This window comes from Sciurus vulgaris (genome assembly GCF_902686455.1).
Source record: "Sciurus vulgaris genome assembly, chromosome: 8".
NCBI classification, from domain to species: Eukaryota; Metazoa; Chordata; class Mammalia; order Rodentia; family Sciuridae; genus Sciurus; species Sciurus vulgaris.
Genome location: NC_136468.1, coordinates 8,982,546 through 9,002,184, shown reverse-complemented (window position 1 = coordinate 9,002,184; position 19,639 = coordinate 8,982,546). Strand labels below are relative to the sequence as shown.

The following is a 19,639-nucleotide window of genomic DNA, read 5'->3' as shown; positions in this document are numbered from 1 at the left end:
TGTTGATGATGTCTGTCGTCTCTAGTAAGATCATCTGTAGTTGAACCTTATTTGAACTTTGAGAGAAGAGCTATAAAACCACCAATCAGGTCATGTTTGCTATCCCAATGCTTAAATAATAGAGAAGGTGTAATAAAAGCTTAGCAAAGATCCTCAAGTTATTGTGGCCTTTTGGAATACTATATGAACCATCAACTACTGAGCTATAGATGCCCAGCCAAGTGACACTTGAAAACAAATTCTCTTTCCTTAGATGAGAAATTTCACACTCAGAAAAGATAAGTGGCAAGCAACCCCCCAAGTCATGTGGCCAGTAAGTGACAGAATCAGAACACAAAATAGGAATTCTGACTCAACACAAGAGCTCCCCACTGTTACCCCTCCTCGCAGCCTTGTTTGTGGGTGTGTGTCTGTTTGGTCCAGGTCACACAGCAGCTCAGACACAGTCCTCTGTGCCGTGGGAAGCAGCCTGTTTCACTTTCAATTTGCAGTAATCACCATTTTTAATGGATTATTTTTCCATATTAAATTCAAAAAGGCTTTATTTGACATTTTACATTAGATCTATTGCCTCATTCTTTGGAGAAATTATAATATACCATTTTGTGAGCTATAAATTAAGATACAGATAGAGTTGTCCATTTTATTATTTGAAACATCAGAACAACTTTACTCAAACTGACTGAAGTTTGCATTTGGAATTAGCACTTTTTAATCAGAAACAGATTTGATTTTTTCATTAAACCGTGTTTTGTTGAGCTAAAAACCACTGGAGAATTTCCTGGCCCCATTTTTCTTTGCTCAATCCGCATGAGCACATTCAGATATAAATAAGAAAAACCTGCTCTTTCTTGAAGAGAGGACTCCTCAGCCCTCACTCTTCTCTACCCCAGCCTGTAATGAGGAAAACTAAGCACACCTTGTTTCTCAGTGTGTCATCATCCTGGTGTCAAGAGCAGTGTGCAAACCCTGGCACTTATCTAAGTGAACAATCTGAGCCTACTTATCTAATAGCTCTGAACAGATGTCAGAGACAGAACTACAGGAACAAGCCCTCTGTGGCTGTCTCTCCAGCCAGGAGAAGAAGATTGGCCCTGCAGGACACAGGGAAGGATGGGCAAAGTGGCAGGAGGAAACACAAGTAGAAGTGTTAGTCCCAAGGAGGGGTGACCAACAATGACAATGTCTACCAAAATCTCAGAGAATGGTGACTTGGTGAAAGTCTGGGCAGATGTCCTCAGCAGAATTAAAAGTGAGACACAGTACTGGATACTACTGCCACATTACTAGGTGTTAGTAGATTAATAAGCAGTAAGAGATGGTTATGCCAAAGGAGTGTAAAACAGGTGCAAACACATTTTGAGGGAATGTTCTCAGTCTCATTATTGGGACCCAGTGAGACTCTGAGCCAAAGGCTGAACTATTAGGTGAAGAGGTGAAAGTTTACCTGGTTGGATGGGGAAACAGCACTGGAGAGCAGCATGCATATGCTTCTCCTGCCCCATCCAAGATGGAAGAGACCAGTGCAGACTAAAAGGGATGGAACCAAGAGGAAAAGAGGGAAGGGAAATAAAAAAGAATATTCATCTTAAGTTCTCTGAGGACAAGCATAGAATAGCATAGGACTAGAGAGGAGCAGTAAGAACTCTGGTCATCCTTTAGGACTTAGCTTAAAATGACTTCACAAATGAAGACTTTCTGGAATGTTCTAAATTAAGGTATTAACCCTTTATCTAAAGTCTCTGGGTACTTTATTAATATCCCTTTTTTAATATTAGCAAAACAATATCTTTTCTGTCAACATGTCTGCCTCATATATTAAATAGCAAAGTGTTCAGAGTTAGTATCTTTGGATAATTGATTTTTTTATTACTAGTACAAATCATGGTACTGGATACTTGAACCACATTATTAAATATTAGCAATTTAGTTAATCAGCAATAAGAAGTAGTAATGCTGAAGGAGGGAATTACATGTATTAACACATTCTGAGTGAATGTTCTTAGTCTCATTATTGGGACCCAATGAAATGAGAGTGAGAAGGTTAGAGATGGAAATGGAGAATGAGGTAGATGAAGCAAAGATACAACGTAAGAAAATTTTATAGGATCTAAGTGATAAAGAGGGTGGCCGAGCCCCATCAGGGTGACCTATTAAAATGAAGGAGCATGGGTCTGCAGTATATCCATTTGGTTTTGTAAGCCTATCCACCTTTTAGTCCTCTATAACCTAAAAGTAATAATGAACAAAATGCAAGTAGGGTTGCCCAGGATTAGACATAGAATACAGGACAATTTGATGTTCTGTGAAGTGAAGGTCCAAAGATATCAAAAATGGAAATTGATCTCACCAAGGAATGGAAACCACAGTGACACAAAGAATTCTAATTTTATGACTAGCATTGTGAAAGTATAGATTTTTATTTTCCTTAAAGCAATTCCTTGGAACCAATGCAAACACTGGAGGGATTTGGAGTGGATCAAACAGCAGAAGTTGAATAGGAACAAGGAAGGGAGAGAATTGAAATGAAATAATGAAAGTAAATTTTGCTTTGATTTCCAAAAAAGTTTTTGAAAGACTTGTCAATTAAGAAAAGTGCAAACTGTTGTCCTTTTAACAAAAAAATTAAATCTGCGTCTTTCATTTTTCCCCTAAATGACCCCTCCTTTTGAGAATTGGACAGGTGAATGAACCCAGTAGGGTGCTATAGTGAATAACATCCCATACAGAAATTGTATAAATGGAAATATTTTAATGCAATATTAGCATGCAGAATATCTGGGTTTAAACCCACATTCTCTCTACCACCATCAATTGCTCTGTGCCAACAATTAGACAACAGACCCTAGGGGAAAGAATGTGGTTTCCTCAGTGCATTCATTCAAGTTCTACAAACAAAATCTGAAGAGATAGGGCATGGGAACTTAATATTCAAGTGTTAATGAGGACTTAACCATTGCGAAGCTTATGCTGTGCTAATTGAAAATACTTGCAAGGTCCTAAAAATAGGGAATTTTCAGCTAGAATTGTCTCAAGATCATTGCTGCCTTTCTGGACTTCCATCTTGGTTGTACACAAACCTCAGTTGCAACCTTAACAGGAAAATCAGGTTGTGAGAACCCTGGATTCTCCCACCAAAGGCTTCAGAGCCTAATTGAAATGGGAGAGTCAGTTACATGGTTTCCCGTGAAAAATGCCTCTTTCCAATGGAGAAACTCAGTTTTGAAAGCCAGGTTAAGATTAGAAAGTGGCTTAGCGAATAAAAAGAAATCAGAACAGGAAATGCCAGAGACTATCTCATTGAACACCACCTACCCCAAAATGCCCCCGACACATTAGTTTGCTGTTAAGTCCACATTTTGCATCAAAGTTCCTCTTTATTCATTCAGTCTCCAGAACACCAACATCACATTTTGGCATTCGTAAGCAGATTCCAACAGCACCTGTATACAAGTGTCTATGAAGCCTGTGGTTGCCTCTTATATAAAACAGGAAAGTGAGGACATAAATTGCTGGTTCTCAAAATGTAATCTTGTGGCAAATGAAGTAGGAAGTCATGTTGTGGCTTTTCCCCAGTTTCCTCCTGAATCCTTCAGGCAAACCTTCCCTCCTCTTGCAGTCAGGAGGACAGTGATGTGCTGCGCATGACCTTTACGGATGTGTTCACTTTTGACTTGTGGTTAGTGTGCAGGTGATCCAGATCCATGTCTAGCGGTCACCACAAGCTTGGTTGCTTGTCTCAAAGTGAGCTGTGTTAGGGAGGGAGAGTCTTCCTAGCTCATTGGCACCCGTGCAGCGCTGGCCCTCCTTGACACTACCCTGCCGTGACACTGTTTCTTAATGGATGCATCACTTCCCAGTGCACCAGGCCTGTTGCACAATGTGGCTCCTAAACCCTCTGCTCTTCTCTCCGTGTGGGTGACTGGGCCACCCTGCAGAGGCCTGGGGCCAGCCTGGGCCTTCACAGCATTTATTCCTGCTTGTCTTTTTGGCTGGCCTGGGTGAGCAGAGGTGGGATGTATTGCTCATTGTCCTACCGATGGCCATAACCTTGAAGCCACACGGAGCTTTGAAGTTCAGTGCAAAAGCATGACTTTATTTTTCTTTCTCCTTCTACTTATTTCTTTTACTAATCAACAACACTGGGGATATATTAGGTGGTTCATAGAAGTTGCTCTTTAAACAGAGCAATCATATTATTTTTATATGGTTGTGGTAGACAAAACAGTGCCCCTCTCCTGATGTCCACATTCTAAACCTGTACGTATGTCACCTTATATGGCAAAGGGACACTGTGAGCAAGCTATGGGCTCTGACTTGAAAAGATCATCCTAGACGATCCGGGTGGACTCAGTGTAATCACAGTGTTCCTTGAGACAGTCAGAGAAAGAGAGCGGGTGATGGAAACAGAGAATCAGAGCCAGGCAGCTCAAGAAAGATGGCGTCGGTCGGTGCTGGCTTTCGGTGCTGGCTTGGAAGATGGAGGAACGCAGAGATGAGCATAGAGCGTGCAGCCTCCAGAACTTGCTAAGGGCAAGAAGACGGATTCTTCCCTGGAGTTGGCAGGAGCATGACACAGGTGACACCTTGAATTCAGTCTGGTGAACTCTATTTCAAACCTAAGAAACTGAGCTGTGTCTTGGTTATTAGCTCTACTAATATCTCCAGCACTGAGAGGTAATAGATTAGTGTTTAGACTCAGTCAGTGTCTGGTGCCTGGTCATTTGTTACAGCAGCCACAGGAAACTAATACTGCAGCACTTCATCCTTTTCCCTTGTACATAATGTGGTGTTACATAGACAACATTCATATTTTGTAGGAATGAATAAGATATTTTGGATTTGTTACTCTGGTTTTTACTTGGTCTGAAATTCAATCTGATGTGTTGAGTCGTAATAGTTCTGAAGAAAATGAGATTTATTTATGAATATATAGAATAATATGAGACCCGTTATTTGGGACTTGGAGCTGCAAAAGAGAAAAATTACTTTACCAATAAATCAATGGGCTTGATGAGTCTATTTATTTTGCCATCAGCCCCATTGCCTTCCTGCTGCTCTGCAGTCTACTGGCAACGCTCCTTATTGACAATGGGGTGGCCCCTTTCTCTGTAGCTGCTGCCTTAGCCCCTGTGCTCTTTCATCTCCTATAGCTCAATGTGCAAAAATAGTGCGACCCGCCTAGGACTCCACCAGGAAGAGAGTTAACTGGCAGAGCCAGGCAGGATAAGTACTTTCATTATCTCTTACTCAGCATAATCAAATATACCCAGTACTTTTTGATTTTCAAAGTCTGTGATTTCATTTGATCTTCACAATAACTTGGTGCAGAAGGTATCCTAACCTTCATTTTCTGGTTGAGAAAACTAGGTTAAGGGAAGTTTCCAGGTAGTACCTGACAGTGTAAGGCCCCCCAAAAAGGAAACCCCAACTCTGTCCCATGGATGGACGGCAACCCCAATCAACCGCAAGAGGCGTCACTTGATGCAAACCGCAAGAGGTGTTTATTCCAGCGCGCTGGGACCCAACTCGAGGAGTCGAGTCCCTAGCAGAAAATCTTGTAGGTTTATAAAGGCAGAAACCACACATCGGGAGGGGTCGCACATGAAAGGGAAAAGGGGGACAAAGCTGCCGGGAAATTTCAAAGGGGGTCTGGGTTTGCTGATAACATACAACATGTTTCACAATGTTTGACAACAGGGCGTAGATTCTGGTCAATAGTTTCTGGTAATCATTCTGTTTGATCACTATCTGGCTATCTGGCTCAATTTACCCTTTTATTCTCTGTTTGGGGCTGTTTCTTGGAACAGCTTTAAGGGCTTTGTTCCCATTCCTGGGAGGGTGACCTTAGGGAGTTGAGATGACTGGGAGGATAACCTTAGGGAGTTAAGATAACTGGGAGGGTGACCTCAGACAGCTTTAAAAAATGTCCATTCTTTCAACAGAAAGGAGATTTGCACTCAAATTCCAATTCCCTGTTGAGATTTTAAAATGAATGCAAGTTTACTGTATCAATAGTTTTTACCATTTTTCCTCAATGTCATGGAGCCAAATCCATATTTTGAAAGCGTATTTTAACATAACATAACATATAATAACATATGCACATTTATAAAGTGATGTGGATGTGCAGAAAGTCTGAGAAGATTATAGGATGAAGCTAATCCAAACTAAGAATGGGGGCTGAAAAATAATAGAAAAAGATCAGTGGAGGAGATAAAGGGGAATGAAGGGAAGGGAGGTGGGGTGGGAGAAGGAAAGACAGTGGAATGAACTGAACACAACTTTCCTATGTACATATATGAATAGACCACAGTCAAGCTCATCATCATGTACATCTACAAGACACTAATTAACAACAACAACAAAAAAATCTGTTAGTAAACAGCAGATAGATCGTAGATTAGAAGGAAGGGAATGAGGGAGGAGTGCCGGGGACTAAATTATATTCAGATTATATCACATGCAAATTATATGCAAATTATATTCCATGCTTTTACAGTAATGTCAAAATGAACCCTACTGTCATGTATCACTAAAAAGAACCAGTGAAATATCACCCAAATCTTACTGCTCAGACGTAATCAGTTTGACTGTTTCCTTCCAAATGTTTTTCTGTACATTCATACAAGCACATGTTTTTGGACATTTTTCATTTAATGTTTTGTATCTCATTATGCTTTGATTATTTGGGGCAAAGTGGGGTGGCCTTCTAACCTTGCTGTAGTTAAAGTTTACTGGATTGCTTTTCAGTAACCTATTTTTCCTGGGTATTTAAATATAAATTTAAAACTCTACCCACCCTTAGTAGTGAATTTGCTAATTTTTTTTTTTTTTTTTCTGGATTAGAACCACGATGCTCAAAATGTGGTCTGAGGACCAACAGCACCAAAAACACTTGGGAGCCGTTCTAACTGCCAATTCTCTACTGAGTCAGGCTCTTCCAGGCAAGGTCAGGAATCCCTGCTTTAATAAGCTCTCCAGGTGATTTTAACACATGCAAAAGTTTAGACTGAAGTACTTGGCTTTCCATGTGAATGGATAAAGCAAAAGCAATCTGCAGTAGGTTGAAGACAAACAGAATAATTGTCATCCTTGAACGAAAAGGAGAGGAGATGCTTGACTAGCAAGATTTCTCACATTCACATGCCTCCAGCATCTGCTGCCTGTTAATCTGTTGAGGCCTCAATCCCTTGTGTACTCACCTGCAAATGCAACATGTAGCTACACTTATTATCATTCAATCAAGGTTTCATATGCAAACACTTCTTCTTGAGCCAACTAACAACCCTTTACCAAAATTAGAATAGAATGAAGAATAGGCAAATTTTAAATTCAGTTCTGGTACCTTTTTTAAACACATCTACTTTTTTGCTAGATCAAATGGAGTAGAAAAGAAAGTCACTTTGCAGACCCTGTCCTCGTGAGGATTCAATCCTATTGGGAAATAACATTTCCAAAGACAAAACTCAATAAACAGGTCCTAAGTCAACTATATTCAAGTATGATTATCACTCCATGAGATATGCAATGAGTGCTCTGGATGGCGCAGAAAGAGGCATATTGACTAAGGAAACTCTCCTTAAGAAGGAGGAATTTGAGTGGGACCTAAATAACAATTATCGGATTGGTAACAAACATGCCCCAGTGCTACCTATTAGTTTGCCATGGGTTGGATCCTAGGTTAAGCAAGTGATGTGGATTATTTCTTCCTGTCCTCATAATGGCACTATAGCATACTTATTGTTCCTCCTCTTCAGAAAGGCTAACAGTTCAATCATTTTGCCAACATTATGTAAGTAGCATTTTGTGGAGTCAGAATTTGCACCTAACTCAGTCTGACTGCAGATCATGCTTCATGCTTTAGCCTCAACTGATGACGCTGAGAAGTGGTATGGACTGAAAAAGGGGCTTGTGGCACTTTGCAGCCAGAACTAGGCAAGGTCATGTCACACAGCAAATCTGCCTGACCAGGGCACAGGATTATCATTGGAAAGTCACTGGAACCGAGAAAGACCATCACAAAAATTCTTATATCCATAGACGATGTTCTGTGATGTAGTATCATAAATATTGGAGAAACAGTACGCTTTCAAACATAACTAAAGTGATATTTAACACTAGACTAACAGTTAAAACACACTTCAGTAGGGGTAGTTGAGTAGTAAAACCAATGGATAGGGCAAATGTTCAATGACAAGGAAAAGGGCCAGGGTTTTGGCAGAAATAAATGAGAGTGATTGATTATTGAATATTAGAAAAGAAAGGAGACAGGTTTTAATATCACATTGGTCTTAGAGACTAAGAGGAAGACTTAGAAGTTGAATTTGACATCATGGATTATTTTGAAGTAGGCATAAAATTTTTAATCATCTGGAGAGAGGTTGTCTGCATTACTAAGGCAGTTACTTTATTTTCAGAGGTTGGGAGTTTAGTTATTCCTAGTTATTGTTATTAGTTTAGTTATTCCCAGTCATCGATACTCTTACATCTAACTGGGCTTAAGAACTTTTGATCTTAAAAACACTGGAGTCAGTCCCGTTTGCTTCATCCTTTCTGTGTAGCTTCAAGTGCTGGTCACCTTTCCGCTGGTCCCTGGCAATACCAACCTAGTGCTCTTTCCCTTGAGTCACTTCCCCCAAATCTATCATTTTGCTACACAGATTTTTCTTTTAAAAAACCAATACCTAATTATGGCACCTTCCTGCTTAGAGTTCAAACATATATCCCCCTTGCCTTTTATTGCAATATTTTATTTGGCATGGCATTCAAAACTAAAGGAAAAATAAAATTTGTTATCTAAATGAGGCACCTAAGAGATTGAAAATAGGCCTATTAACACTGGGACAATGATGGATTTGCTACTGACCTGTCCAGCCACCTTCTCGTTCAGTCGCACTTTGTGCATAAGTAAGACCCAAAGAGTTGGTGGACACCTGCTCCACAGGCTGGTCCTGCAGAGCCCGAGCACATCACAGATGCTCAGTAACTGCAGAAAGGAGGGAGGGAGGAACGTGGTAATCCAAGGATTCTGGAAACGTCTTAGTCCAGTGTGCTGTTGTGAAACAGAGTGGAGGGCTACCATCCTTGTAAAGAAAAGGCATGGAAACCAAAGGAGACAGAGAAGCTCTGGGAGAAGGTGAAAAAGGGAGGTCTCAGCTCAGACCTTGGGTTTCATGATTTAAGTCATAACAACTCCCAGGAGTATATGAGTCAAGCTATGCAGAATGAAGCCACGCCTTGTGGGCCGGGTCAACGGTTCTTAGCTTTGTAAAGAGATTTTTCGTATTCTCCATAAATGTCCACTCGGAGCTGTTGAGAAATGTGTGTCCTCACCAGGACTCCCGATGGCCTCCCTAGAGAGGAGGTACGTAAAATGTCCTTTCTGCACATCAGAAACAGGTGCAGTCTCAGTGAGGAGAGGAAAACATGTCCCCGGCACGGGAACGAAAAGGAAAGTGATGAAAAAGAACTTATAATTTAATTACATGAACGTCAGCTTTTAACACAAACTAGATTTCATGTCATTAAAGCACCTGAAACAAATAAAATGAACCAGGAAAATTCTTTGCTTTTTTTTCCTGAGAAAGTGGAAGATTAGCAAGCACATAATATTTGCAGAAAATTTATATTAACTAAGCAAAAAATTTATGTATGTGAAATAAGGAGAGAGAAAAATAGAGAGGACACCTTCTCTGATTGCTTAGTTGATAGCCCAACAAAGCAGTCAATATTCATGACCTTTCAAGATGAAGTCTCATCTAGTAAAAAGAGCATAGCTATAAATAACTATAAATTAAATATTTTTAATGATCGTGAGCCCCAATAAAACCAACACCACATTTGTTTAACAGTCTATTGATCATTTTTGTCCTTTTCCCAAATAGAAAACTGTACCAGGAACTCGCCTTCTTGTTTGTTAGGTCAGAAATGCCCATAGAGAAAAAACCAAGTGATGAATTTCAATTTAGAGAAAGAGAATCTCTTCTCACCTGCAGAAAGACTTCTGAACAGGGCTGCCCCTCCCACTGTGTTCGGGGCATTGTCTGGGGAGACTTGGTCTGGTGCTGTTGCTCATGGAGGATTTCTTTTCTTTTCTAGCTATCTACGAGCCTTCCTGCGAAGCATACAAACACCTAGGCCAGACATCCAATTACTACTGGATAGATCCTGATGGTAGTGGGCCTCTGGGGCCTCTGAAAGTTTACTGCAACATGACAGGTAACTGTGTTATATTTATGCTTCATAAAGATGGCTTTCCTATATGTCGAATATAAATAGTTCCATGGGTGGTTTGTGTCTTTGATGCTGTATTCTTGTCACAACATCTAGTAAGTTATACATGGCTAGATTGGTTAGGTAAAAAGCTGAATATATTTCCAAAGAACGAAGCCTTTGGATGCTGCATTTTTTCTAAAGTCTATCTTTGATCGAATTATTGATAATTAACATTTTAAAAGTCAGCATATATGGAAAAACAGCACAAAGTGAAATTGCAAAGTCCAAAGCACACAGACAGAACTGACCTATGAAGCAGCCTGTCCTAGTAACTAGACAAGGGAAATTTAGTATCCCTGCTTAAATATCCGCCCTGCCTGTGTTGGGGGAGACATACAGACCACTGCAGACTGGCCTCTGTTCTCTGCGATTTCAGAACCAACCTTTCTGTATACTGAGATCCCTTTCTGGCAATAGCAAAGATAACCTGAAGCTTTTGTGAAATTTATTCATAGAGAAAACCTAGTTTTTCTTCAGTTCCATATTAAATTTCAGGGCTATGAAATGAGATTGGGGGTTGTTGTAAACTCCCAAAGCAGTGTGTATGATGTACACATCTCTAAGATATGAGCAAATTTTCCATGAGACCTTAGCAACATTTTATCTTCCAAAAAGCCAGAAAAGGGTCTGAGACCAGCACTGTTTACTGGCTCTAGGAGAGGACTAGCCTTTAACCAGTACTCCTGAGACACGTGATGCTAAGGATAACGATAACGGGATGCTTCTGATGATTATTACCACACATGACTGTTTCGTGCATATCAGGAACCATCAAGTCCTTAGGCAGACATCTGGATTTGAATCCTGGCTCCATTAGTCATTAGTGTGTTATCTTGGGCACCTTAACTAGTCTTATTAATCTCAATAAGCCTCAATATCTTTATCTGTAAAATGGACTAAAAGTAACACCAAAGCACATGCCTGTAATCCCAGCGGCTTGGGAGATTGAGGCAGGAGGATCACAAGTTCAGAGCCAGCCTCAGCAACTCAGTGAGATCCTGTCTCTAAATAAAGTATAAAAGAGGACTAGGGATGTGACTCGGTGGTTAAGTGCCTCTGAGTTCAATTATTATTCAATAATATCAATAATAATAATAGCAACAACAACCTCCTAGCATTATTATATGAGCAAAATAAAATATCATAAAGATGATTTCTAACACATTATCTAACACAGAGTTAACTTGCAGTAAAGGTTACCTTGTTGTAAGGTACTATTATTATTTTCAAAGGTGTCAAGGGTTAAATAATTGGCCACATCATCCCAGCAAAAACCAAATTGAGATCTGTTTGAGGTCAATGATTCTCAGATATGACTATGCTTCAGAATCATTTATTGAATTTGGTTCTTTTCTTTTTTTTTTTTTTTTTCTTTTAAATACAAACTTCATGGGTTCATCCCTGGAGATTTTGGTTCTGTAGTTCTCAAATGGAAATAGGATTGTGCAACTGGAATTTAAAATTCGAAATAGGACTGGAGACAGGCTGCAGGCCCCAGTGGAGAAGTTTCAGCAATATCAGGAAGCCAGGTGTGCTAGCCAGCTTTTTGTTGCTGTGACAAATTCCTGAGAAAAGCAACTTGGAGGAGGAAAGGTTTATTCTGGCTCACGGTTTCAGTGGTTTCAGACCAGGGTCTATCAGCTGGAGCCATTGCTTTGGCCTGAAGGGAGGCAGAACATCATGGAATGAGGGTGCGTCAGGGCTAGCTATTCTGTTCACAGCAGCCAGGAAGCAGAGGAAGAGGAAGGGGTTTAGGGATAAGAAATATCCTTCCAGAACATGTTCCCAGTGACCTACTTTCTCCAACAGTATCCCACCACTTACAGTTTCCAGCACCTCCCAGCAGTCCATTCTGCTATCAATGGATTAATCCACTTATGAGGTCAGAACCCTCTTGATCCACTCTTCCCATTGGGGATCAAGATTTGGGGGGACATTCCAGATCCAAATTGTAACACCAAGCCTGGTGCAGAATGAAAGGGAGAGTGACACGGTCACATGTGCTGCACAGAAGACAGAGAGAAGGTGGCAAATGGGAGCTAGCACCTCCAGAAGCTTCTTTACTGCTAAAAACTCTCCATGTGCACCAGAGAAGGGGCCTCTTGCTGGAGGCCTTGATCTCCATGTTCTGATGGATAGACCTGCTCTCAGGCTCCTTCCTCTGACCTTAATTTCAGTCTTGCTAGAACTCGGGTACACTTTATAAGAACTTTATTCTATAAGACTCTTGATCTTGACTTCTCTTAATACGTACAGATGTGTAACACAATTAAAGGCAACTATTAAGCTCAAGGGAAATCAAGGGCATCCTGATCAGGTCTGTAGCATTATAAATTTAATTGTTTTTCTATATTCATATCAAAGGAGAATTAGAAAAACAAAACCATAACATTTACAATTCCCAGGTCAAGGTCATGCACAAAATGAAGGAATGTTTTACTTTGGGGAGCATTTCCCTTTCTGGAAACTGAAGCCTTCACTAAGAAACATGCACCTTTATCCATGTCTCCGTCATAGAGCACTACTGCTGTGCAACCTAGTACCCCAGATGCCCTTTGAGCAGTAAAGAGGACCAAACAGCTTTCTGCATTTAGAATGTTTTCTTCTACCTGTTCAGAATAGCTGTGAGCTCTGATGTGTCCAATACCCTTGAAGAATCTTGCCTTACAGACCAACCGTCCATCAACCTGCCTTCTTCTGGACAGAACGTGGACTTACCATTTTCAAGAGAGTGTGATGCCACAAAGCTTGACTTGTACTGTTCCATTTCCAAACCACATTTGCTAAGGAAGAGAAGGGAAGGGCATGGTGGCCTTAGATAGTCTATGAAGTCTTGGCAGAGGGATCACTCTGCACTGGAGAAAGTGTGAACACACACAAAACTCGAAGCGATCAGAGGAGACAACACACTCAAACAGGAGGGGATAGAAAAAGCCTTATAAATGATACTGGTTCATTCCAAAGAATGGAAATGCCACTGGCTGAAGTAGAGTGAGCCAGAGGGAGGGGCTCAAAATGAGGCAGGCAGGGTCAGCGCAGCAAGGACTGCAGGAAGGAAGAAAGTATGGTTTTCATTATTTCGGCTATTTTTCCATTGCATAGGGAAGGAATGCAGGGAGACGTTTCAAGCAGAAAGATGAGATCTGTGTGCATTTGAAGCCTGTCCTTGGGGTGCTATAAGGGACAGCAAAAGTGTGGGGATCATGCTGAAGCCACTATAAAAATCCAAGGAGGATAAGATGCTTCCGTGGACGTGAAGCAGTGAGAAGTAGGTAGATTCTAGATTCACTCTGAGGTAGAATCTTCAGGTTCGGTGAGTGTATACATACACAACGGAAGGTGGTAGAGGACAGGTATGTCGAGAGCTTTTGGTGGCAAATGGGTCATTCATGTGGATGTTGGGATGCCTGCTGGGGTCCCAAAGAATGGTTTAAAAGATCTGGAGGATTCAGTGAAAGTATGCCATAGATTTGGTGGCATTCCAGAAGTATGGCAAATAGCAGCAATGACCACACAGGGAGTGCAGAATGGCCAGGAGTGACGGGCCATCTAAGGAGCCCGAATAGACTTATTGGAGGAACCACTGATTGAGCTACATCTCTTGTAAACTAGGGCCCGCCCTAAGTGTCAGAGCAGATCAAGAGCCGCACAGTCGACTTCAAGGGGAGACTCAGTGAGTCCTTCGTAGAAGAATTCATTATTCAGCTAAAATCAAAGTCTTGTTTCCTATTTTAGATCTTAGGGCACAGTATAGAATGTGGCCATTGGTTACCTTTGCCATCCTTCTCCATTCTAATCCGCACTTTGAAAACTTTGTGTTACAATTTTTAATAATATATGCTATCTTATGTTTCCACTATTTGCTTTTGTCCATTGTATGTTTTTTTCTAACTTATTAGCTTATTCATTCTGTTTTCTTCAGGAGTTTACAAATGTCCTCTCCCTAGAAACCTTCAGCTTTCATATTCAAAGTTTCATTTACTTCTTGTTGCCGAATGATCAATAATAGCATCAATAAAGCTGGATCTTGCCACTGTCCTTGGAACTTTACTGTCTACCCCTGAACCAAAAATAATATTTTCTTACTATTCTCTCCTCTAACTCATGTCCTCTATAATTCTCTCTGCATTCATATTTAAGTTTTTAAATTTTACATAAGCATATATGCTCCAGTGTGTGAAGTTTAAAGTCCAAATAAGGAATACCTCTTACAGTCTTCCTAGCTCTGGTTTTGTAGTTTTATCAAAAAGCCATTAAACTTGTTTACATAATTTGTGCTTTATAAAGCCCTGGGATTTAGCTGATCAAACTCTATTATCCTCTATAATGGTAAAAGCTGTTCATGTCTTTTTAATCTAATATTTATAGAGAGCTTGTTACTCAAGTTCCTAAATACTTGCACTCAGTAATATTTTTATTATTATTATGCTTCCCACAAGTTCCAGAGGTACAATGTGGGCAGCGGGAGGATGAGTCACCGGGATGGTACTTGGGCTCTGGTAGGAAGCTCTGTAAACCTATCTACCACCAAGTGGCTCCTTCCCTGTAATGTTCATTTTCTTAGCAACTTCACAGTGACACAGCTTCATTATCTCATAGTTCCTGTGGATCGGGAGTCTGGCACAGGCAAGCTGTGTTGCTGCTCACATTTTGACCAGGACTGAACAATTAGGAATTTAATTGGTTTTCTACATGCATCCCCAAGGACAATTCGAAAAACAAAGCCATAATGTTTACAATCCTCGTGTCAAGGACACACACAAAATGCAGAACTGGTCTACTTTTGGGGGGAGCTTACCTTTCTCTGAGCCAACGCTTTCACACAGTAACTGGACCTTATCTTGATCCATTTCTCCTTTGTGAACCGTCACTGAAGGCAACCCAGCCTCCAGACGGCCTGAAGAGTAAGGAGGAGAATACAACATTCTACAGTTAGAGTGCTTGTCTTCCAGTCATCCAAGATAGTTATGGGCTTGGTGTGTCCAAGCACCCTGGAAGAATCTTGGCTTATGGACCCTCCCCCAGAGTTCACCTGGGTGCATCATGCATACCAGGATAATTACCCATTTGATGAACTCAGAGTCAACTGATGACAGACCTTACTTACACCTGAAGACCATTTTCACCTTTGGCATAAAAAATAACTCCATTCCAGGAGTGGCTTTCCACCCTATTTGCAGGCCCCACCCACATTCAGGAAGAGGGAGTCATCTACCTGGTGGCAGCAATCTCAAAGGCCCCCTGAGAATTCTGCCTACCACCCCTGCCTACGTTCCTCTGTATGGAACTGGCAATGCCGGCAGTGTTCACTCTTAGGTGACAGCAACAATGCCATGGATAGTTTGTAAAATATCAAGCTTGACGACTAGTCATGTAGTTTTAAATTATTTATAATAAAATAAGTTTTGAAAGTAAAGATAAGTGAAATAAATATTGTTTACCAGCTAGAAATGAGAATTACATGTTAAGACATGTGATAAAGATTTTATATTTTGTACTTAGAACTACATATATTATTTAGGGCAAACTAAATGCCAGACATATTCTAAGAATATCACACACTGACTCATCCAATAACTCACAGCACCCTCTAAGGTAGGTAATGTGACTATTATTCCCTTTATTTAGATGATTAAAGTAAAGTTCAGAGAACTTGAGTTCTAGGTCACACGTGGAGTAAGCTGTGGAGGTTGACTTCTCAGCCAGGCCTGCATGATTGAGAGCCTATGAGTGTGTGTGTGTGTGTGTGTGTGTGTGTGTGTGTGTGTGTGTGAGTGTGTCTGTGTCTGCAATCTCACATATATGTGAATGGCCAGCGTTCTTTGTTTGAGATTCTATAGTATGACTTTTACATCATTTCTAAAATAAGCATTTCTTGTTTGCTTCTCTTCATTATCATCAAAACTTCCCTACATGGCTCTAACTCATTATCTGTGGTTTGAACAGCATTTTTGCTATAAACTATTTACTTCTTAATTGTCCAACTAATGCCTAGGGGCTTTTAATCAGAAAATACATTTCAAATGAAGTCAGTATATAAACCATTAGGTAATTATTATCAGTTTTCATTCATAATTCAATTAGAAGTATTTTCTCTAATGCGATTTTCTGAGCACTTCATAGGATAACTAGTAGATTTCCTACGTGCCTGAATTCATCATCCCTTAAGGTGTGAGCTCAACCTTTAGAACGATCTAAATTCCATCCCCGACACCTAGTTAATTTTTCAATGGAAAGTGTTAAACACAATCTAACAAAATCTGGTTTGAGAACTTAATAGGATGGAATGGAACTGTGCTAGGAATCTTCTATGATGCTTCATGTGACCATAGTGCCTTATTCTTCCCTCTTTTTAAAGAAACCAGCTAGAAATGAGGACACAGAGCTCCTTCCTTCTGTATGAGAGATTGTTCACACACAATGGGGCCCCACTGAGCCTCTGGCCCCGGCATTCCTGTGAGTCACAGCTGTTACTCTGGTGTGTGTGGCCCGAAGTCTGACCCTCCAAACACTGGCTTCCTCCATTTCTTTCCTTCTACCCGTTTCTATTCTTCGTCATCAAAGGCCTTTCCTCTCCCCTTTCCGTCTGCTAACCTACTTTCCCTCCTCTATAGTTAACCTGTGCGGAGCTTCTCTCTCCCGTGCCTTCCTTGGGCCACCTCCTCTCCTCTCTGTCGCCCTCTCCGGAGCTGTCTTTGTTATAAACCTTTGTAATCATTCAGCGACTCCCGCTTCACGCGCCCGGCTATTGCAGTTCCTCACAATCAGTATAAATCTTTGAATTCAATTCTGTTCATACAGCTTCAATTGAAAATCTAGGAACCAACTCACTGATCAAACACGGGCGGTAAAGGGCTCCTTCCCGTGACTGATTACCCACTCACTGAAGACTGTCTTTTGGATTCACACTTCCTTTGTAGATGGCTCCTACCTGCCAGGCTTCCCTTGAAATCGCTTCCTCGTTGTGTGTCAGTCATAGTGATAGGTTAATACCACAAAAGTTCTCAAATGCTTTCCGAACTTGAAATGAAAAAAAAGGAGAGGGAAATTAGGGGAGGCCAGGTGAAGCCCACACCTCAGGCCAGGACTTAGGAGAGAGTGCAGGGCACCGTGTAAAATCAAGATGGCTTTCCTTCCATTGCGGGTAACTCAGAGTCACTTCTGGAGACTTCAAAATGGTAGCCACATGCCCGTGTGCCCACCTTCAAATATTTCACACAGCCTTCCAAGACAAAATCTTAAATACACTACTTTTTTTGGGTGCAGTTTCTCTGTTGGAAATTTAAGAATGACTTCCCATTGTGTATGGCTGAAGACTGTTGTTCGGTTTCCTCTGACATTTAAAATCTGAAACTTGTCCAGTACACAGTAATCAACTATTCAGACAGGATGAATTAAGGGAAAAAAAAAAAAACTTGGGAAATCCAATTAAAGTCAGTTCATTACTTTGTGATCAAAAAACAAAAGAGCCACAGGAATAATCTGATTTGTTGTGACCTGCAGTGTCTGTCTTCTGACTAAAGCTTAAAGGCACCAATGCTGTGTTTGTCTCCAGGTGTTTAGTTTTTGGAGTAGCCTTTCATTTCTTCTGAGTACATCAATTTATATAACAGAATCTCCCCAAAAATTATATGGAGAGAATCTTATATAACAGCTATTTTCTCTTCTTTATCTTGTATCTTTGTCTAATTGCCACAACCAACAAAGTTAAATAATGAATTGCACTCTTACTCTATGTCAGCTACACAAGCAAACATTTGACGTCATATTTCCTGGAACTGGTATAAACTAGAAACCTTAAAGCTCACTACTTAAACAATTGCTGCAAAAGAGTAGATATCTCATTAATAAAGAGTGAGAAAATACCTTTGGAAAAGAACATCCTTTTGGATGAAATTGCCAAAAAAAATATTTTTGCACTGCACAGACCTATGTACAGATGACTTCATTAGGACTGACTTCTCTTCACATAATTATTAGTCTCATATCCTATTTTTACTCTTATTTTTGAGCAAATTCCACATTGAAAGGTGAGGCCAGGAAGGAATCCACTGCATCTTTCCTGTGGCCACTAACATTATGACTTGCTTTTTGCCTCTCTGTGCCTCTCTTTTGTTCTCTCGTCCCTGGACCCCAGTTTACCGTCTCTGACACTCAGCTCACTTGGAGTAACTCTAGTTGGGGCCTAAGTTGGATTCTGAGAGGGAGAAGCGTGTCCTGGCTGCTCTGTGCGGCTGTCTGTGCCCAGTCAAGGCAAGCCACGCCCAGCGTAGAATCTGACATGTTCCGTTCTCGGATTCAGAAGACTGTGAAGCAGTAGTGATGGGTCACTTGCTCCAACCCGGCTGTGCCCGGGGCATGCCACCATCAGGGACATCACACATCCTCACACGTCAGTGGTGACTCACCTAAGGACTTGCTGCCCCTGTGTTGGAACTCATGCTCCCTCCCCGCAGGCCCCAGGCCGCCTTCATGGGAACCTTACTCCCTGTGGGTACCGCACATCCTCTGGCATCTCCCTGGTCCTTTAGTATGGCGTGTTCATTCTCTCTGGAAGTTAGGATGATCTTTTCATGCTGGATGCTAGAAAATTTCATGATGACATTCTTGGAATGTGTCTATTCTCCTCCATTTGCTGGGTGCTCACATTCACACAGGGGACTCATGTCCATACATTTCTTTTTATTTATTCATGATTTTTTCTCTTATGACTTCTTGGTTCTCTCTTTCTAAAACGACTTTTTGTTGTGCTTTTAAATCAGAGAGCTATTTTTTGTTTTCCTTTTTAATAGCATTCCACTGTTGCTTTAGGAAAGCGAAATTGTTTCTTACGTTCCTAGGATAATGACCATCGTTTTATCTTCCTCCTTCAATTTCTTTATTATGTTCATTTTTCAGTTTTGTTTTTCTTTTCTGATCGTCACAGCTTTCATCTGACTCCTGGTCGCTATTCACTATGTGTTTCTTACAAAGAGTGAGAGAATTTTGTTGACTTTGAACCTCCCTCTAGGATGGAATGAATGTATATCCCGGTGGGCCCAGGGCTCTCCTTTACTCCAATTGCTCTGGTGTAATTATTAATCACTCTCCATCTTATTATCAACTGTGCCTTTGGGTAATAATTGATTTGATCACCTTCTAGTAGACAGAACTGCACGGTCCAGTTTGTTTGTCTTACTTTTATTTATTTTTTTTATTTTTACAGACTGCATTTTGATTCATTGTATACAAATGGGGTACAACTTTTCATTTTTATGACTGTGCACAAAATGTAAATTCACACCATCTGTGTAATCATACATGTACACAGGGTAATGATGTCTGTCTCATTCCACCATCTTTGGTACCCCTGCCCCCTCTC

The 19,639-nt window shown here is 40.8% G+C and overlaps 1 protein-coding gene across 2 annotated transcripts in view; it reads left to right on the top strand.

Annotated features, from left to right (window-relative positions):
- CNTNAP2 (contactin associated protein 2) overlaps nucleotides 1-19,639 on the top strand; it is a 2,020,421-nt gene that overhangs the window by 1,280,289 nt on the left and 720,493 nt on the right. For both annotated transcript variants that reach the window (XM_079149276.1, XM_079149277.1), the window contains exon 12: nucleotides 10,102-10,221. In XM_079149276.1, coding sequence (XP_079005402.1) covers nucleotides 10,102-10,221 — 120 coding nt within the window. The remainder of the gene's footprint in view (nucleotides 1-10,101; nucleotides 10,222-19,639) is intronic.